This window comes from Aulonocara sp. 'chitande type north' Nkhata Bay, linkage group LG2, assembly GCF_057382095.1.
Source record: "Aulonocara sp. 'chitande type north' Nkhata Bay isolate Kocher_YH1m ecotype deep benthic linkage group LG2, A_spYH_male_GT1.1, whole genome shotgun sequence".
In the NCBI taxonomy this organism is placed as follows: Eukaryota; Metazoa; Chordata; class Actinopteri; order Cichliformes; family Cichlidae; genus Aulonocara; species Aulonocara sp. 'chitande type north' Nkhata Bay.
Genome location: NC_141345.1, coordinates 17,938,869 through 17,959,990, shown reverse-complemented (window position 1 = coordinate 17,959,990; position 21,122 = coordinate 17,938,869). Strand labels below are relative to the sequence as shown.

Genomic DNA, 21,122 nt, shown 5'->3' with positions numbered 1-21,122 from the left:
CCAAAGCGTAACATTTTACGCTAGGTGACAAATCGTTGGTATATTACGCTTTTGACCACCCAACACGTCCCTATATTACGAGTTCGGAAAAATTAGGAAACATGAGAGCCGTTTGGTTTTAAATCTGCACATAAATTTTGCATAAATCGTTTTGGAAAACACTTCACGATTAAGGTGGTGGTTAACGTTAAGAATAAGGTTATGATTAGGGTCAGGGCTGGAATACACAGCTGAAACATGTGTTACCGCGGGAGTGTAATTCTATTCGATTTCATCCACAATCTGGCGCGCAACATAGGAACGTGGAAGGTCACCTTCCGCGTTCCCATGGAATGCCTCGGGACATGACAAATCGTCGGTATATTACGCATTGGGAGTGAGAACAGGCTGGACTCTTCAGGCTTAAATTGTAAAGTAAAACTTCTAATTTCTAGAGCATACGGTGAAAAACAGGAACTTTACTGTCATTTAAGTTTTTGGTCTATTACTTAATTACATTGTTGTGCTATGAATGGCCATTAGGGTGGTCTTTATCAGTAGGAAAAACTGTAAAACTGTCTTGTATGTGCAGCATTAATCTGAAACTATGTCATATTGCCTAGAATCAAAGTTAAGCTCAAATTTTGGAGCTGAACAGTTTGGTCATTAGAGTACAGCAGGATGTGCGTTTATTTATCACGTTGGCTTTTTTACTCTTATCACTTAGGAAACCCTACAAATGGCTCAGAGGATGTTCTCTCACCTTTACACACCATCATCTCTGTTCTACATTTAGTCTCCTCCTTATGTGCCCTTCAGATGTGTTAGGAAGGTGGCCTAAATATCGCTCCCTCTGCTCCAAACTCACTCCGTGTCAGCGACATATCCCATATGCCACGGTGACTTGACAGGCTGAGACATTCACGCGCTTGTATATTGTGGATTCAAGTCAGTCTGCTCATCTGTACCACATTTCTGCTGGATAACGTAATCACACATTTCTTTATGATGCCCTCATCCATTTTGAAGAATCAAATATTCAAACAGCTCTTGGAATACCGTGCTGTTTCCATCCAACTTTCATGCATATTTACAGTAAGAAGCAAACTACACTCTGGTTAGCGTTTGCTGTCCTTAAATTGTTGCCTGTCCTGTAGAAACACATAGTGAATGAAAGTTGATCTCAGTAACAAGGACCCCCTGGTCACGAATTCTAAATTGCATCTTTATATGTGCATTTGTCAGACACATATAGTGCATCGTGTCACTGCTAATCTCAAGTACTTTTTGTACATCTGCAATACTGAATACCAAAATACACCTTGCCCCTGGAATGTGCATAATAGACTTCAATACAATGTACACCACATACACTAATCTGGCATACATAGCAACAAGGATAGTTGTTTTTTTCCCAACTGAATGCACAGCACTATAAATAAGACGTATACACAGTGTGCCCAATCCTTCCTCACCTCAATACTGAAGTACCCCCTGTCCACATAGTCCCCTAGGAAGAGGTAGCGCGTGTTCGCAGGAGAGCCTCCCACTTCAAATAACTTCATCAGGTCGAAGAACTGGCCGTGGATATCTCCGCACACTGTGGAAACAGCACACAACAGTGTCAGGATTATAAACACCGCAGTTTTCAGCTCCCACATAACAAATTCAGCTCAAAAATATGGGACCGTCTTTGCTTCAGTGGCTCCATATGGCCTGATTTGCATCTGCAGAGGTATATCTGTCCTGGCTGCTGATCTAGAAACACCACTCATCTGTTTGGATAGAAAAAACAGCAAAAATGTGTTTTAAAAGCTCCTTAAAGATTCTACTCGATCATTTCAAGGTCTGTTTAAAAACTACCTGAAAAAGACCAGAAATCAGAGCTGGAAGTTTTGTGCTTTTTGGGGCATCTGTCCAGTTTTTGATCTATTTTCTTAACTGCATATCCAACTCCGGGTCATGGGGAGTGGGCTACGATAAGGGGGAGGTGGGATACACCCACCAGTGGATCATAGGCTAGCAAATCTAGAATTAGATTAGATTAGATTAGATTAGATAGAACTTTATTAATCCCTCGGGTGGGTTCCTCTGGGAAATTCGATTTCCAAAAAGCACAGCACCGACAGAAGTTTCAGAGTTACAGAATATTATATATATATATATATATATATATATATATATATATATACACACACACACACACACACACACACACACACACATATATAAATACAGAGACAATATAAATAAAATATACGAAGGGGATAAATAGAATAAATAGGAATAAAAAATAAAAATACAAGTGAATGAATTGCACATTTCGAGTATTGAGGTCTATTGCACTGTTGACTATTTACAAAAGTATTGCACAAAAGGTATTGCACAGTGAGGTGAAGAGGCACTACAGCTTAGTTGTTCCCCCCTCCTTTGTCCTCCTGTTTCCTGTTTCCCCTCCCTCTCCCCTCCAGAGAGGAGTTAAACAGTTTGATGGCGTGTGGGACAAAGGAGTTTTTAAGTCTGTTAGTTCTTGTCTTGGGGAGAATATGTTACTGTGAGTTATTTGTATTAACAGACTTGAGAATTCTGTGTTCAGTTTTTTTTACATCAGTTAAACACACCTTACTAACCAAGATAGCGAGGATTAGCTTATAATTATAATAATTATAATAATTAGCTTATAATAATTAGCTTATAATTTCGCACCCGATGCTGGATTTTATGTATTCATGACGACGTGCAATCACGTTCAGGGTAAATCCGATTTGTTTGTATCTGGCTTTCTTGATTGACCTTTGCATCATCTTATTGTATGCAAGCTTTTGTGAGCTTTCTCTTTTGAATTGTTACAAGTTGCTTCCAGGAGTAAATCAGGCTGCACATGCTGAAGACTTCACATTTTGAACGACTTCAGGACTGTCTGCCCGTACGATCTGCCAGCATACATCTTACCATCCGCCTCCCTCGCCATCTGTCTGGTCTCTCCTTTCACTTTTAGTTGATGTCATAGTTCCCCTCTGCAGCCATTTTACGATGGCCATTTTGCATCTGTCTGACCGCCTTCGTCTGCCTGTCTCTCCATCTGCTTGCCATGTTAATGTCTGTTTTTGTGACTACTTATAAGCATTTGCTTTAATTTGAACTGGGAATTGGGAATGAGAAATGTCATGAGTGAAATTGAGCCGTACCTGCCTGCCTCCTCTGAGCTGTCTCGGTATTCTCCCAGAAGCCTTCGTGTGACATCCTAAAAGCCTGTCAGTTCAGATTTTAGCCATCCAGCTGTCTGTCTGTCTTAGAGCTCATACTTTGAGACGGCATCAAAGTGCTGAAGTATTCTTTGTATCCCCTTTATATTGCATTTTTGGTGAAAGCTCTTTCTACGTGAGTCTATTTTGCTGTAGTTTGTATCTGAAATGTAACAGTCATTTCCAATCACGGCACACTCTCAGGAAATTTTTGTGTGTTTCTGAGTCAGACTCTGGTGAAGTGGAACCAGGAAAGCGGGATCAATATGTTGCTCGTTGGGAACAAACAGGTTAGAGAACCTCTGCACTAAGCTGCTTATGATTGACTGTCTCTCCATCTGCCCATCTATCTGTCCTTGTCCCTGGGGATCTGTACCTGTGAAAGCTGAGCGATGTTCCCACACTGCGTGGGCACAACAAGCCCACACAGAATTATCACACCGCTCGCATTTGCATAAATGCAGCACGCAGAAGCACAGACACATAGGTACACGAGCCAGGCAGAGTCAATAGGTTGCCAGTGTCTGCGTCTGCCTGGCCGCTTGTCTGTCATCTCTGTCATTGTCTCAGAAACTTTCTTTCTATTTTGCTCTCCCTCGATTTCGATCCCCGGCTTCTCCTCCGCATCCTACTCAGTTCTTACCATTTCCCTGGGAGGGGAATACATGCAGCTATTACCCAAGCCAGAGCGAGCTGTTGCGCCAATTGGGTCTCTCAGTGAAGTGCGACCGAACAACAGTTCATATTAAAAGGGTGGCAGATACATATGGCAGATTAATGAATCAATGAATGGATTCTGATTAATACATAATTACTGATCTTTATGCCTTTTTGCTCCACAGCTCTATTTCTCTGCCTCTCCGTGAGACTGCTGCTATCTGTCTCCTCACTGTGAAATGTCTGATCTATTCTGCTTGTCACTCATGCCTGCATTTTAACAAACAAGTAGCCTTTTTTTTAATTTTGATGTCGCTTTGCTCAATGGGTGACTTGCAGATGCTTTTAATAAATAAAACGTAGACATTTTGCAATTTAAAACAGGTGAACGATAGTAAAGAACACCTTTTTTGGCTTATGATAGTCTGGAGGCCACAGTGAGTAGGGTTACCTACCATAGCCATGGTATAAAGACGCTACACCTTTCAATTCGAGCTACATTTAATTTTCAGTAATGCAGTAATGTCACATGTTCGTGTGCCAGTCTACATATACTGCTCTTTCTAGAGATAGCATGCTAACACAAAACTATCCAAGAACCCAGAGTTATGATAAAGCTGAGTGTATGCTGACCCAGAGCCTGAACTTCAGCAGGTAACAAGCTGGGATGAGCGGTCAGGATTCGGAATCGCTTTAAATTCTCTTTGTGCTGGTTTTCATCTTTGCTTTGTGTTTAAGCTTTATGTTAATGCACAAACAGAAAAAAAAGATCATATGTGTTTCCTCAATAGGTTGGGGATTTGTGTAGGCGTGTGGGACTGTAGCTTAAGGTTTATATTGTTAACTGGTAATTATGTAACAGTGCATTTCAGGTTATTTTACAGAGTAACTCGAAAGATCAGAGCCCAACAAAATAAATATAGGCCAAAGAGTATATCGTGGAAGACAGTGTGGGAGATGTAACTAACTTGATTGGTGGTCTGAAATTTACAGGTTCTTCATCAATCATGTGATGGACTTTATCTTAGTTGAATGCAGTTTTCCCAACATATAAATAAAAGTTAAGATGTGGGAGTGGCAGTTGGGGTCTACTCCAGTAAAATAAATTAAAAAAGCAAAATATAAGGAACACGTTTAGTGCTGTCAAGAGACATTATAAGATAACCCTGGGACTCCTGCAACAGCAATGAGTATAACTTTCAGGGGGAAAGAGCTGTTTAAAAAATGCAATGATTTCTTTTCCATAGGTCTTTCAACATGGCTGCCCAGTGCAGACACTTTCTTCTAGAGAGACTTTGCAATACTCACGAAGTCTCATATAAAGTTGGAGACCTGATCAGCTTCCCTGTGCGGGGAAACCGCTTTGCGCGGCTAACTCTTGCAAGAAAGCGCGTTAGCTTTCCAACTGTTTTCTACCATCTCCTAATTGGTGCGTTGAATCCCTTCCTTACCCGTGACTGGCGCCTCAATATCCAACATAGTGCGCTCCTGGCGCAGGATGGCGGCGCCCTCATCGATGATGCGCAGGGCCACGGCTTCCTCGAGACGGCCTTCCTTTGTGAGGTGAGCTTTGAGCAGGTCCACTCGCGGCCGGCCCTCCGCGTCAAACACCTCCTTCATGGTCAGCCGATGGGCCAGGGGGAAGGGGACCGCTGGAGATGGAAATGTGGAGATGATGGAGAAAGTGCGGGGGATGAGATGGAAGGAAGGGAGTTAAATTATGCAGGGAGAGGGAGAAAGAAGCCGGAAAGAGGAGATTGTGTATTACAATGCAGAAAATGATTTATTGATATTTCCTGTACACTTCAACAAGCTTGCCCACAGTTGTCAGAAGCCCCAATCCTCACCATTATCCTGATCACACCTCTGCTGCAGGCTTGCAGTGTGCGCGTATGTACATGTGTGCGTTGTGTGTGTGTGTGTGTGTGTGTGTGTGTGTGTGTGTGTGTGTGTGTGTGTGTGTGTGTGTGTGTGTGTGTTATGGAGGCCTAAGCGGGTTGTACTGAAGTAGGGGCTGCCACAGTTATCAGGGCTGCTGCCTCTGTTCTGCAGCAATGTCTTTCTTACATAATGAAGGCCCCCAGGGTGCCAATGGAGAGGGGGGTTGACTGACGATGAGGGTGATACAGCAAGAGTACACAGCTGCACGTGAGAAGGCGTGCGCACACACACACACACACACACACACACACACACACACGCACACATATATGAAGACACGCTTGACAAAAGCGCACACACGCCCTGTTGTTAGCAAACAGGCAGAAACTATGTGGCACGCTCCTGCACCCGGCAGAGGTGCAGGAGCATCTGTACATCATGTATGTCACACTGGCATTAACATGCACGACTGCACAAGTGTGTATAAGTGGCAGTGCACACACACTCACACACACACACACAAGCTCATAAAAGGTATTGTTATGAAGGATCCACAGAGCCTGTTTGAGCCCCACCAGTGCTAACACAGATAATGGCCTAGATCACACGCTAAAATCTAGGCCTGGCTCTGAATGCGCACGCACGCACACACACACACACACACACACACACACACACACACACACACACACACACACACACACTGTCACTTTGTCTCTGTTTTGCACTCTCTCCTCTTGTCCCTTCTCTGTTTTTTTCTGTTTTCGCTCGCCTCTCCCTCTTGCTCCTTCGCTCTCTTCTTTCTGCTCTAACAGGCCACAGTCTCCTCCGCGAGGTTCCACGCTGATGTCTGTCGTTACATTTTAATGTGACCGCGCGTTTTCATTCTTTCTTCACAGTATAAGCAGCTCAGCAAAAACACGGAGCCAGTCAGCAGGGTTTAATGTAGTCATTGCTGAGACATCGGCGTCATTTAGCCAATGCTAAATGAGCCGTTGCAATAAAATATATTACAATGTGACTTTAGTCAAAATATGTCTGTTAACGCACGAACAGTTGCTGACAAAGCCTGCATTTGTGGCTGTTAATCAACATGGAGAAAGAGGTGACGTTGAGATTTTTGTTCCGCCGAAAACTCAACACACCCTGAATACGTTAACCCTCCCGGCACACACAAAGATCTACCTGATTCATATTTAGATGTTCCAGAATATCTAAAGTCACCTCAGGCTGCTGCTAGATAACTGCTACTGCATCCCCATGACACTTTTACACACCTTAAGATTGAACACAACACAGGAGAGCATGCTGAGACATCCCAGGACACTTCAGGCTGCCAAGCTGAAGGGTCTGCTTTCCATCGATTGAGAACAGCGGTTCTTACATGTTAAAACCATTTTTGCATTACAAGTTAGGAGCGATTAATATTTTAAAAGCCTTGTGCACCCCAGGCTGTCAGAGAACATAAGCCCAAAAAGGAATTACTCATGCATGCTGGTATTTGTGTGACATTATATTTATTTATAAAAGGAAACAACAGGGCTCAGGCAGTATGTGGATAAACCTCCTCCTTCAGTGTACCGTCCTGTACCGGCATATAGCACCGCACTGTTCTGAGCTGTGCTACAAAATGTACTCGGGCTGGAACATGTCATTACAAAAAGCTGCCAGCACAGTGTTAGAAGGGCTGCGGTACTCTTTTAAAACTCAAGCACACACATGAACTCAATTTGTGGATGTATATTTCTGGTTGAAGGTAAAACTGAGGCCTCAAGTGTGCATGTGTGTAACAGCGAGAGAGCCTGAGGAGGGAGAGGAGGGTAGAAGTGAGAGGGACGGAGTGTGAAACTCGTAAATTGTGAGAGCAGTGTGAAAGTAGGGCAGGTAGGAGAGAGTGAAGAGAGCAGCAGAGACACACAGCTTGGGAAAGGAACTATACTTGGGAAAACTATACTTGGTAGTTGGGGAATAGAGGCGAGAAGAGGTTCGGCACAGGCAATGGCAAACCGTTTGATGAGTGTACAGTTCAAGAGGAATGCTAGGAGATTTGAGTCCAATCTTATAGCTCTGAGCGCACGTGCAGAGGTTAAAGACAGACAGATGTAAATTACGAAGAGACCTTGTTTGGATTTAATAAAGTGATTCTGATACAAATCTGAGAAACATGCCCGTACAGCTTTTCTGTCTCAGAGCAATTTTCTGCTTGTAACAATGGAAAGCTTTCTGCAGTATGCATATGAATTTGCAAGCCTGGAGGAGAACATTAAGGCAGAGGAAATGCATTTAAGACTTACTGTACACTCATAATATACAGTATATTACACCATTGCAGGAGTCCGACCATCAGATCATCCTATAGGTCTGGCTCATGCATTTGCATACGTCTTATACGAGTCTATACTGGATCTTATTGAACAAAGAAAGTGGATCAAGTGAGAACAGGTTGGGAGGGAGCATGCCAGTGTATCCTTGAGCAAGATACTAACCCCAAGTTGCTGCCGATGTATTTGTGGGAGTCTGAATGTTTGACAGAAAGTAAACATAGAAAAAAGTGTGATTTGAGCTGTCAAGTCGAGTAGAAAAACGGTACATACGAAACAGTCCATCTACCATTTTTCCCTTTTATTTCATTAGAATTTTATGCTATGCTAGTAGCTCTGAGGTGCTTCATGCTAAATGCTAACACTAGTTGTTGTCACATCCCACCAAACACGGATGAAACCCTGACATCATCTCCCACGCTACAAGACAAAAAACTGGGCAAACAATGAAGTGCAAACGATGACGCTGTTTCCAGGAGAATAGAGGTCGAGTCACATGATCTTTTACAAAGGCTGAATAACAATCAGGTTAATGCATTTAGGGCAATTAAATGCATTTGTCAGTGACGTCTAATATGGTATGTAAATGGTAAACAGAAAGCCACACATCTTCTGCATGTGCTCACACTACTATTACCAGTGCCTTTTTAAAAAATGTAAACAGTACTTTTAAGCAAATTCTGGCCATTTAGATCAAAATTGTGGGTGACTTCACCTCCCTATCTCTGATGTCAGCATCAGACTCAGAGATTTTACTATTCAAGGATGAAGATGTATAGCTCAGCAGGACAAGAAATGGCCTGAAAGCCTGAGGTCACTGTACAGGTGTCTTTTTTTTTTCTTCATCCTTTCTACGGAGAACATTTTGTGCATTTTGAACAATAAAGAGATGGTAAAACAAATATTCTTCAACACTTGCTGCCTCTTGGCATCCAGGCAATGTTCAAGAAGCTCCTGGAACCAGCGCCATTCCCACTTTCGGTATGGAACTAACTTTCAACCATGAGTAGACGTTGAAAAAGGACCGCCACCCGAGGGCTATTCAACGGTAAAATATATGCTGGGATGCAAAGATGAATAATGTTCATGTTGTTAGTAGTACATAATCTACAGATTTTACACAAAAAGTAACAGTCCCATTTTAAAATGTTTGACTTCAGAGAGGAATTGGTTACAGCTTGGCCACTCTAAGGGGCCATAGTGCTAAACTCTGGGCTCAAAAATATCTACATCCATCTTTTATATAAAGCCCATAGTAGATTTTGAGCATTATTTTTTTAGGTACTCAAAGTTTGAACTCTTAATATACAGGAAGCAAAACAAAAAATGTTGAAGCCCAGTGGAGTTCAGGGTTGAGTTAAATTCCAAGTTAGTCCATTGTCAGCTGAGCTTTTCATTATTAACCATTTCATCCCGAAGGACATCGAATTAAATATTAACGGCTAAACTGAATGTTCTGTAACCCTGCTTGACCCTCACATACATGACGCTGACTGTGCTACCTGCCGGAGGGACTTCGGGGGTGGAAATTATTTTTCCAAGTCTGTGTGAGAAAATTATGTTTTTGTTCCTAACAAAGGCTCATTATGTGTCATTTGATGGCGATGACAAGAAAAGACCACAAATTTCTGTGTCACATCTTGTGCTGAAGGTTCAATACGCAGAATAATTTCAAGTGGTGTATTGCAACTGGCCTATCTACTCTCACCAGAGACCACGAGGAGCAGCGATTTACCGTCTTTTTTCTGGAGACAAGCACCTCAGCCACAAAGCCCAGGAAACTCTTAAATTAATTTTGGCTAAATTTAGTCAACAATGCTTGTGTTAGCATTTATTGTTAAAATGCTCACCTCATGGTTTTACTTGGTCTTTCATACCAAGTTATTATTATGCAACATTTTTGTAACCTGCCAAGGGAATGCAGACGCAAATTAGCTTTAAACTACCTCAGGTACAATGGACGAACACAAATACCAATTTAAAATAAAAGAATTCATGCCTTCAGCTCTGACTGTGTGTTATGGTTCCGATGTCATGGCAAAACTTTAAATAGTCAAACGTGTAAATGGAAAGAAACTGTGCTTACTTTGATTTACAGTCAGCTCACCTTTGTTGCTATTGCATTTCTTGAAGTTAAAAAAAAATTGAAAATCTTTATATTTTACCCCAAACATGATCCTTTTTCTGACCCTGGTGCCAACCTAAACAGTAACTGAAAGCAATGGCAGCCAGCGAATTTAAACACAACTTGAGGATAAAAGTTTGAAAGTCATCAGTTCCATATGGGACTGGAAACGCAGTCTCTTGTGTGAGTGGCACGTGACTTGCTTCCACCAACCCTCCAACTGCTCTATAAATTTAAAAGTGCTTTACTGTGTTTCCATAGAGACAAATCAACAGATAAAATTTAGTAGTTCACTAACCTCCCCACCATGTGTCGCAGGAACTGCTTCTGTGCTTGTACACAAAAGAGAGAAAATTTGTCTCCAAGAGTACAAATAACTGCACTTCATGACTATTTCTTGAACTGTTGTGAGACTGTTTGGTGTGAAGATGAAGGCCTCAGCCAGAGAAACAATGGCAAAGAGCCATCTGGCAGCCACTGGTCGTATTCCCCAATCACTTGTGAATGGTTGCTGGAGGTTGCGGGCAGTCACGATGAAACCAATTGTTAAATCTCCATTCATGCAAGCCTAGAGACTGGTAACCACTAGTCACTAGGGAAGTGTGTATTCTGCAACTGGTTAGCGAGTTGTTAGTGGTAAATGAAATTGATTACAAAGAAGTACATGGTGGAGCACCAGAAACCTCCATGTGATTGCCTTGGGCTCTAGTAGACTGCTGCTGTCACCCATAGTTTGCACGAAAGACGCCGACTAGTAAGCAAATACTTGCTGACTACTCACCAACTTTGACTAGTGCAACGCAAATAGGTTGCCATTCACCTTTTTCCAGTTTCACTACAACTCAGAAAATAAATGGTGAGTGTTTGCAGACAAGTCTGTGTTTTCCATGCAGACACAGACTCTGTGTAAGTTCTTGTAATGCACTGTCAGAGTGTGTTGCTTGGATGAACCCCAGGAAGAATAGCTGCAGCACTGCTGTAGTTAATGGAGATCATAATAAGCTAACTAAACCGTGCCAACCTGCTAGCAAACAAAGCAACAACAAGGAGGTTTTTGGTGCAACACCCTCTTTACAACTGAGTTCACCTAGCAGCAGTCAGCAACAATCACTAACCGATCAGGGAACACACGTTTTTTCCTCGTGACCACAGGTTGCCAGGGGCTTCCCAACTGGTCTGTAGGCCTGTGTGGCTGAGAGGCTTTAAGAGTCTGCACATCTAAAGTGACTAAAATCTTTGCACAATGCTAAAGCTGTTTACATAAAATAGGATGGATGAATACTGTAATATACAGAAAGAAGGAAAGCGTTATCAATAAGAGTAGCTCTTACAAAGCACTCTGATGGCATCACATTGACTGGGATAAACAATAAGCTAGGCTAAATCAATCATTTCAGGATGTAGAATCGAAGCATATGTCTTAACTTTAATACTAAAACTGAGGACGTCCTAGTCAATTGCTAATGGATACTGTGCAGTGTCAAAAAAACTGTACTTAATCAGTTAATCATGAACCTTTCACGGTAACATCACCTGTCATGCACTGGCACATAAATGCATCGTGGCAGTATGACATGAAGCCCATGTATGCCCAAACATCAGCGCAAGCCTTTATACTTATAAGGAGGACACCTGAGGTCAGATGACTGTTTTTATATCCCGCGTTTTTCTGGAAGACTTGAGTAAATTATGTAACACAAGTAAGATAACTGCTTGATTAATATCAGAATTTAAGACGACTACAGACAAATGTTGATTACAGAAATGTGCTACCCCTGGCGCCTCTAATCTGGCACACTCTAACAAACTATGAAGTAGGATGCTTTTAATGATTTCCTATTTTTCTCAGTTCTCAGCAGTGTGAAGGTCTAAATAGTTTGGCTTCCGAACATCTTTGGAAAAGCCCTGCTGTTAAATATCAGGCAGCTGGGTACAACCGGCACATTAATATTAATGTAATGTGTGTTGTCATTAGGAATACATCAACGAAATACTGAGTAAAATAGCGTCTCACACACAGATATCGGCATAGTAAAGATGGTGTGTCTCTAACGTCCGCATGAGCTCAGACCACAGCGGCCACACTTCCTCAGTGAAGTGGCGGCTGGCAGTATTTCTCCCAAATGCTGCTCTAAGGCATTTTAACACTTTGTGATGCTGCCAAGTGTTTCAACCTTGGGAGGGAACTTTCCTTCCAGAAAGTACAGTCTGAGCTGTCCCCTGTCTGAGTACAGATGACAAATACAGTGAACTCCACTTTCTGGAGTGGAGTGAAAAAAGAAAAAGTTATTCATCCAAAACTGTCCACTTCGCGTGATGCATAGCGTGCGTGTGAGGTGAGACGGACCGAACGGCGCGAGATGAGCAAATAGGTGAAAGCTTTTCTGTCTTTTTTTCCTCATGCACTTTGTACTGTTTTCGTCTTCTGGCCCACTCTCCACAGCTGAACTCCCCGGTGTGGAATTTATTAGGCGCCAGAGCTGCCAGCTCAGCCAAAAATCTCCCCATTGCAGAGCACTGAGGGGGAGCCTGAGAGAAAAATCTATGACATAGCTGTCAACCAAATCTCCTAGATTTGTTTGGGCTGGCCTAATAGCCTAACTGGAGCAGAATCTGATCGGAATCCTATTGTTTTGTGTGCATCATCCCTAATGGCTAAAGTCAATTACGGGGAACTATTTCATCAGTTTTAATAACACAGGGACACCATTCATGATCAGACAGGCTGGTGCAGGATGCAGGAAGTGACAGCAAGCGAGAACAGACAGATTGCAGAAATGACGGTAGAAGGCACCCATGATCCATCTGTCCTCGTTTGTGTCTTTCCTCCAAATGTTGTAAAATATGACTAAAGAGGTATAAAACAAAACAAACTCGTGCCTCCTAATCGGCCGGGCGTCAGATCACCGAGGCGAGAAGCAAATTGTTTTTGGAAGCAGCCAGTTAATACGAAGACAAGGTGAAAATGCTGTATCCACAATAATTAGAGCAGCATATACGTGTTACGTGCAGGCTATGAATGAACTCATTACTGTGCAATGCTGAGCCTCCCCAGACTGTAACCGTCTGATGCTCATCCAGTGACATCAAACACAGCTGATTGCACGCCTGTATATGTACGTGTTTGTATGTTAGATGTGTTGCCCTCTCCAGGACCTCATCTAAAGTGATCGCACACACACACACACACAGCTCCCAGGATCGTTTCAATCCTACTGTCTACTGTCTGTACATGAATAAATGAAGGTGTAAGAAACCCGGGGGGGGGGGGGGTTAAAGAATGAGAGCAGCAAAGAGAGAGAGGGAGTGAAAAAATTGGGGTGTATGAGAGAGATGCATCTGTTCACATGTGTGTGCGTGCGTGCGTGCGTGTGTGTTTCTACCATCTTTGACCCAGATCAGGAAACATGGATTCGTGGGTCTTTGAAGGTGGTGGAGGTGGTGGGGGGGGACAGCTAAAGATAAGTTTGAAGTTGTTCAATTAATGCACAGTTCACACATGATGGACCATCTGTGTACACACACACACACACACACACACACACACACACACACACACACACACACACACACACACACTGAAACAACGGCCCATCCCCTAACAGCCTGTCCTCATTAGACAATCCCTCTCTCCCTCTCTCTCTCTGGAGTACCTCCTCTATAAATAGCCTTTGCCCTGCCACCCTCCCCACAGGGCAAACACAGACCTGTCAAGGTAGGACCCCTGGCTCACAACAGTGATGCGACAATCCGACACACACACACAGACACACACGCACATTTCACATAGAGGAATGGGATTGTATGTTACACCAAAAGGAAATATGCCAACTTTGCCCCAAACCTTGCTAGAGGTGATGTGGTGTGTGTGCAAGTGAGTTTGAGTGTGTTTGTGTGTGGTTTATGCATGTATGAATGCATATATGCATGTGAGCATATTGGATCACTCAGCTTTGGCGAGTACTCTTCAAAAATGTAGCGATTTGTTCAAAAGGTCATGAGCTATAACAGGCATATTTGACCTTTGCACTTTGAACCAGTGCGAGGATGCAGTTCAGCACATGATATTTTCTTTACCTTAAATATGACCAGATATTAGACAGCAAAATGATAATAATAATAAGGCCTGCCCTGTATGATCTGCCAGCATGCATCCTAGCATATTAGCACAGTATCCTGAGTAAATCATGACCCAGAGCGGAAGTAACAACTGTAACAACTGAGCTAAAAAAGATGTAATGACACAACAACAGTATCATCCACTGAGTTTGCAGTGTTATTACGTACGCTTGGGACGGTCGGTGACAGGAAAGTGTTGATTTTTCTCTTCTGTCACTACTCTAGTGGTGCAGACCTTTTCACATCATTCACCTCAACTTGTCTTCAGGAGAAAAGTTGTAACTATCTGTAATAATGATGGCCCCGTTTCACTTAGCTGAGCCAGCAGAGTGCACGCTACCAGGACACTGACACTGGGACATTTAAATGAAACATAGCCATGATTAATCTTATTAGTCACACCCTGTGTTTGACAAGCCAAAATATCCACCATGAGTAAGGGCTGTCAGACTGCAGGATACCGAAAGCCCAGCAGAGTCACATTCAGGGGTATTTGTGTTTTAATTTGTGTTCTGATGGGCTGTTTTCAGCACACAACGACTAGATATTTGGGGTGTTTGGATGAAATGGGGGAAAACATGAGGGTCATTTAAGTTTGCATGGTACTTGGTACTAATGTTGTTTTTTCTCACAGCATTAGCTGCTGATTCCAGTTCAAACCACAACACCAATGGCTATTTTTCTCAACAGGTGCGCTCTAAGCTACAAGTGTCACAGTCAGCCCTGAAAGTGAGCCAGCACGCTCAACACCAGAGCCCTGAAACTAGCTGACCAATAATAAATAGGAGTCATCAGGCTAATTATATTAATTCTGCCATAAAAAAAGCATCAATAAAACAGAAGCACTGCACTTAGCATTACACATAAAGGTACATTATTTTTTGTTCTTGTGTTGTTAAACCAAGCGTTAGCCTAGCAGCATGCTACACTTTTTTAAACCCTTTCTTTGGTAAAATACACACTGTTACACATTTTATACATATATCTGCTCTTGGTGCCCATGAAAGCTTTTTAGCACCACTTGTGTGCTTTAATGGTGCCCAGCTTGTCGATTTTTATTGAGCTATTGTACCAACCTATTGTGCAAAGGTTTTTTGTTTTGTGTTTTTTTTTTTTTTACATTTGAGGCATCTTAAAGGGTCTCCAATTCATTCTGTAGCCTCACAACTCCCCCCAGAATACAGCCAGCATCACAAAGAATGAGCTCACTGTCCGTACCGTCACCCAGCAGCTATGATTTCAGTGCAGTATTTGATGATAGCATTAAGTCAGTGGTCTACTTACAGATGAAAGTTCAAATTTTGAATATTTAAGATTGCTAGCTACTGACTCGTGGGTATAAGACTGTCCTGTGTCACCAGTGACCACTAGAGGAGACAACAGTTTCTAAATTATGCTGCTGAAACTATAATAGCATCAACATGGCTCTACTGTACATACAGAGGGGTTTCTGCAAAACTCTCAACATGTGTTGTCTTCAAATAGTGTGCATTACATGCAATTCAAATATAAGCCTTTTGTGACAGACACACCCACGCATACATACAAATGCACAGAGAGGGCATTGGGTTGGTTAAGTAATCAAAGAGTGTGCAAAGTCCATTAGGATGATGCTCTGCTACTCAACAGTGTGAAATACTACTCCTTCCTTTCTCTCTCTGTGTGTCCCTCTGTGCCTCCTTCTCTCTCACCCCAGCTACTTCACCTCCTCCGTGGCCTTGTCACATTTTCTCATTCCCTCTCTTCCTCACCTCGCCCCCACACTCTCTGCCTCTTTGTCCATTCCTCTCTTTATGCCTCCGTCCTTTGGTTCCATGTCTGTGCAATGCTCTCTGCTGAACATTGCTAAAAATCTATAATGTGGGGAACTACCGGGCACAGTCCATCTGCCAGAAATGCCCACTCTTTGACGACGCTCCCATCCTTGCTGTGGCTTTGTTGACTCTACAGCATTCTCACCTTGCTGATGGATCGGTGTGTTTATGACAGAAGATGCATATGAGTGTGTGTTGGTCTGTGAGATGGATGATGCACGAAGATGTAGATAATTCCGCTGCTGGCAAAAGAGCTCAGTTGACCTAACTGCATTACAACACACATGCAAAGCAGAGCTGCGAATATAAAATGATATGTGGCTTCTGCACATGTGGAGGGGAGCTGGTAACTTGAGGGTGAGGGCTGATGGGATTAATGGATGGATGCGGCAGTCAGAGAGGATCCAGGTTTCCCTGCACAGCTGCATCCATGTAGTTTTTCCACAGAGGTGCAGCACAGACATATGCACACGCAGCCCTAAATTCCTACGTGCAAAAATCTGCAAGAGCTCTCACCCCCCCCCCCCCCCCCCACCCCTTCTGAGCACGACGCACCACGGAATACCGGGGCATGCCCGAGCGACGCATCCAGCTGTCAGCTCCTCTTCTTCCGGCAGAGAGACCTTGCGAGTTTATTAAGGGGAGCCAGTGGGAGAGACAGAGAGGGCATCGTCGCATGTGACAGGCTGCGTGCGTGGAAGCATCGCTGCCATGCCCAGCCTCGTTGTGACCCGATAAGCACGACAATCTGTGCAAGCTCACACGGATCACAACCCAAGCAAGAGACCCTCCTCGCCTCCCCCTCCTCCTCATATAGCCGCCCGCGCATAAAGCAAACAAAAAAAGGGGAAAAGGAGAGACTCAAAACACATCAAATATTCCACAATCTAATGATGCAACAACACCATTAGAGCGTTGTGCATCATACTCATCGGGCGATGGGGGTCGGATACGCGGCTCGGCATCCATAAACTCCATTTTGTCTCTCATTTGACACTCAAGAGAAACAAGAGGAGGATGGGTGGGTGGAAGGGAGGTGGGGGGAAGCCAGGGAGACCTTAACGGAGACGTGGAAATAAGATACGCACGGGATTAGCAGAATCACCCACTGACACTCAGGGCCGTGTTTGAAAATGATAATAACGATACTACTAATAAAAACGTGGGTTTACAACAGCTGGTCGAGCCATGTCATGGTCACCGGTGGTTAAACGTTACAAGACGTTACAAGCACACACATCAGCGGCCGGTACGCCAAACTCACAGGGGGGATGACGGTGCGCACTCGGCCTGGCAAAGTTGTCCGCCTACCTGCTGTTCCAATCAATAATCTGATTTTGACTCGGATTTGATTTACAAACAAATAGAAGATAATGTAGGCCAACATATGGACGGACAGTTCGGCACATCTAACACAGAGAAGGCATCACGTGCAGTCAGATATGCAGCACACAAGCATCGATGACAGAAAGCTAAAAAAGAAAAAGAAAAAAGCCCCTTCCGAATGGCGATCCCCCTTCAAGCAGCATCCTACCCCCCCTCACCCCCCGCGTTCTTCTTACACCGTTGCATACATGCAACATCATCCCGTGACACTATGCCCACATCCACAGCAGAAGCACGGAACGGTGGCTATCGCGGGTCGTACGCTCGACATTTATTTACCTTTATGTCTGCCTTTCGCTGTCATCGTCACACCGCTTGATGTTTCATTGGAACAAGATGCTCATCTCCCTCCCTGCTTTTACCTCTTATCACTCTCCCGGCTGTGCCTCTGTGGGGTATTATTCAGTAACGCGAAGCCACCGCTAGGAGTGGAACGCGTATGGAGCTCATGCAGCACAGGGGTGTCGCGCAAACGCTTTGGCTATACATAGAGGAAGAGACACCCCCCCCCCCCTCTCCACCCCCCTCAGTTAGAAAGGGGGTAATGCCACGGTGAGGGGGTGAATTCTAATAGAATAACGAGGGAAGACCCTGATTATGGCGTACCGTGCTGGATACCCCCACCCCCTTTACTCCCCCCCCACCTCCATCACCACCTCCCTCCCCTGAATGGTTCAGAGGCACATGCATGCTGACACGCCAGCCAAAATATGCTGTTTTTATTGTAATAATTAGGTGCTATGGAAAAAGAACCATAATGATAGTCATAATAAATGATGAGCAAAACACGTGCGAATAAGAGACAGTGGTGCAACGGCAGGGATGCAAACAGAATAAAATTAAATTAAAAAAACAAACAAACAAAACAAACTAAAAAATAACGATGAGTTACAGCAGATTATTGGCACAGAGGAGCTCTCACTGGCCGTGCAGGGTTTGACATGCCTACATTTGATCACCCGGTCGGTGGGACTTGCGTTGCAGTCGGACATCCTGGAGTCGGGACGGGAACAGAGCCGAAGGGGTTTGGGGAAAGGGGGGGGCTCTCTCTTCTGTCAAGGGCCGAGATTGTGGTGTCGGGTCCTCCGGCAGGCGTCGACAGTATGCGCGGTTGCTGGGTGCTTTTCTTGCTGCAGTAGTGGCATCACTCGGTGGAGTCTCCGTGCTCTCTCGGACGGGGGAAGCCTGCTGCTGCGCCTGCGGTGACTTTGGGGGAGGATAGGCGGATACCTAGCTGCTGTTGTGGCATGCTTGGATCCCGAATTTGTTTTCTGAGAGGGGGCGGGAGGGGGGTTGGTGTGTGTGAGGGGGTGCTGGTATAGCAGTGGTGGTGGTGGTGCTGCTGCTGCTGGTGGAGTCGGGGGGTGGGGTGGTGGGGGTAGACTCTGGAGGTTAAAAGGCCGAAGAGACGCCTTGGAGAGAGGAGAGACGCGCAGGCTCTACCTCTCCAGGACGCCTCTGCAAGCGGTGCCGTGCAGCTGGCAACACCCCGGAATGGCGAAAGAAGGAACTCCCACGCAGATTCACGCACACGCAGGAGCGCATACACACACACGCAGACACACGCGCGGGTACACACTCAGACTCATACTGCCATCCTGTGGAGAGACTGATTACAGGGCTTTCCCCCCTGAACAGCAAATACTGTGGAGTGGGCATTTTGTGCGTGCTTGCGTGCGTGTAATAGCGTTCTCTGTTTGGCGTGAGCTTCTAGCATCGCGTTTTAATAAGGCTAAATATCATGTAATTATTTATGATTATTGACCTGTGTGCCAGAATGGGAGGACAATCCAGTTCATACATGTTAACTTATAACTGAAAGTAACTCATTCAAATGGATCTCAACCAAAGTGATAAGGATGATTGATAAGGATTAAAGTTTATGAATGCAGCACTGAAATGTATAATTTTCAAATTCTATGTGCATCAAAAACATTGAAATGTGGGATAGAAAACAACAAGCATGACTTTATATAAAAAAGTGGCACTGTAAAGGAGTGTAAAAACACATCACTGTTTCCCACAGTGGTGAAAGACCTAAATCCGACAGTCAGGTCCATAATTCTTTGGACAGTAAGACTTTTTTGATACCACAGTGGATTTTAAATTAAACGATCAGCGTGAAGTTAGTGTCCAAATACTTATGAAGCTAAATGAAGACCATGAAGCATATTTTATGCATTCAATTTTTTTTCTCCACATAAAGATGAAAAAGAAGTTGAACAAATTGAATTTCGATACAAATGATTTATTTTACAAGGAAGCAAGCTAAGATTAGCCACTGCATTAGGAGATTAGCTGTTTTGTCTCAATTAGCTAACATAAGCCACAACTTTTAGCTATTAAAGCCCATCTAGAAAAAGTGACCAACATCAATACTGTGACAAAACATCAACTACATTCAGTTTAAGGAAGGACTTTCATTTGTTATGATGGCTCAAAGCTGTCTCTAAGGTATCTTTCCTCTGGCTAATATTCCTAGCTTGCCATGCTAGCACAGGTCCAGGCAGGAACCCTCTGACTGTTCCCACTTCGTGCTTCAAGACAAGACATGCTGTTAGAGCTCCTCAGTGAGGAACATGGGGAACTCTTGGCTTTGTCTATGTCTTCTTTTGAATGAATTTTCAAGCCTTTTCAAATCTTAGGTCTTTATTTGTGAAAGTTATATTGACTTTTTTTATAGGCCTGTTTAGCTTCTGTTATATTCTTCTCTTTTTTATTTATTTTTTTATTCTCATCTATTGACTCTCACTGTTTTATTCTTGACACTGACCTTCAGCTTTACACGACTCTATTTAAAACAGATTTTAAAACTGCTTTTTATAAATGGTTTTTATTAAGGTCTTTACAGTCGCATTTTATTTTGTTTTTGTAAAGCACTTTGTAGCACTAATTTTGATAACTGTTAGAAAGTTACTAAAGAGTCTCCATACATTTTATTGCTATGAATAACAGAGTCTGATGTGGTACTGGCAAACTGAAGTTCTGATAGGAAGCAGACAATTGCTTCACAGGGTGATGTGTTTCATTATTATTCAAATCTTTTTATTGGTTTTAAAGATCCATTAATATAGAGAAGGTTGCTCCTCTGTCTCTTGAAAGACAAAAATATAATTATTAAAAAGCAGTAAAGGCTCAAATAAACCATTTTCAAGTCTCAGTATCATTTATAAAATCTATTTTCTCAATTTGCATGAAAGTATCCTTGATTCAAATTCTGATCAAAGTGCTTCAACAGCGACATCTGCAGGCTACAGGAGACAGGGCAGCCTGTGTGCGTGTGGCGGCAGAGAAAAAGACCGTAACAGTCTCGCCTCCTCGGGATGGGATGGCTTATTTGATTGTAATGCACTTCAGCTTTTTCATGCTGATCCTCGTTAGCAGCCACGAAGGACTGATAAACTAGGAGAGAAGTGACTTCAAGGAGGAGTACAGGGGAGACGGGGGAAAGGATGGAAAGTTTTACTGCCTCAGTTCTGGCACTGGATTACAATGACCTGCATCACGGGATAAAGCACAGATCAAGCTTTTAGGACTTTTTAAAAAACATTTAAACTTGCTGACTAGGCACATTTTGTGTGCCTCGCAAAGTCAG

General features: G+C 43.5%; 1 protein-coding gene across 4 annotated transcripts in view; it reads right to left on the bottom strand.

Annotated features, from left to right (window-relative positions):
• Nucleotides 1–21,122, bottom strand: part of LOC147337592 (protein phosphatase 3 catalytic subunit alpha-like) — a 49,447-nt gene that overhangs the window by 16,773 nt on the left and 11,552 nt on the right. For 2 of the 4 annotated variants that reach the window (XM_086306735.1, XM_086306745.1), the window contains exons 2-3: nt 5,333–5,533; nt 1,455–1,579 (exon numbers count right to left, since the gene is read on the bottom strand). In XM_086306735.1, the coding sequence (XP_086162861.1) occupies nt 1,455–1,579; nt 5,333–5,501 (294 nt within the window). In that variant the 5' untranslated portion in view covers nt 5,502–5,533. Of the gene's footprint in view, nt 1–1,454; nt 1,580–5,332; nt 5,534–8,248; nt 11,628–21,122 lie in introns of those variants that run through there. The other 2 variants (XM_086306726.1, XM_086306718.1) reach the window with 2 other exon arrangements.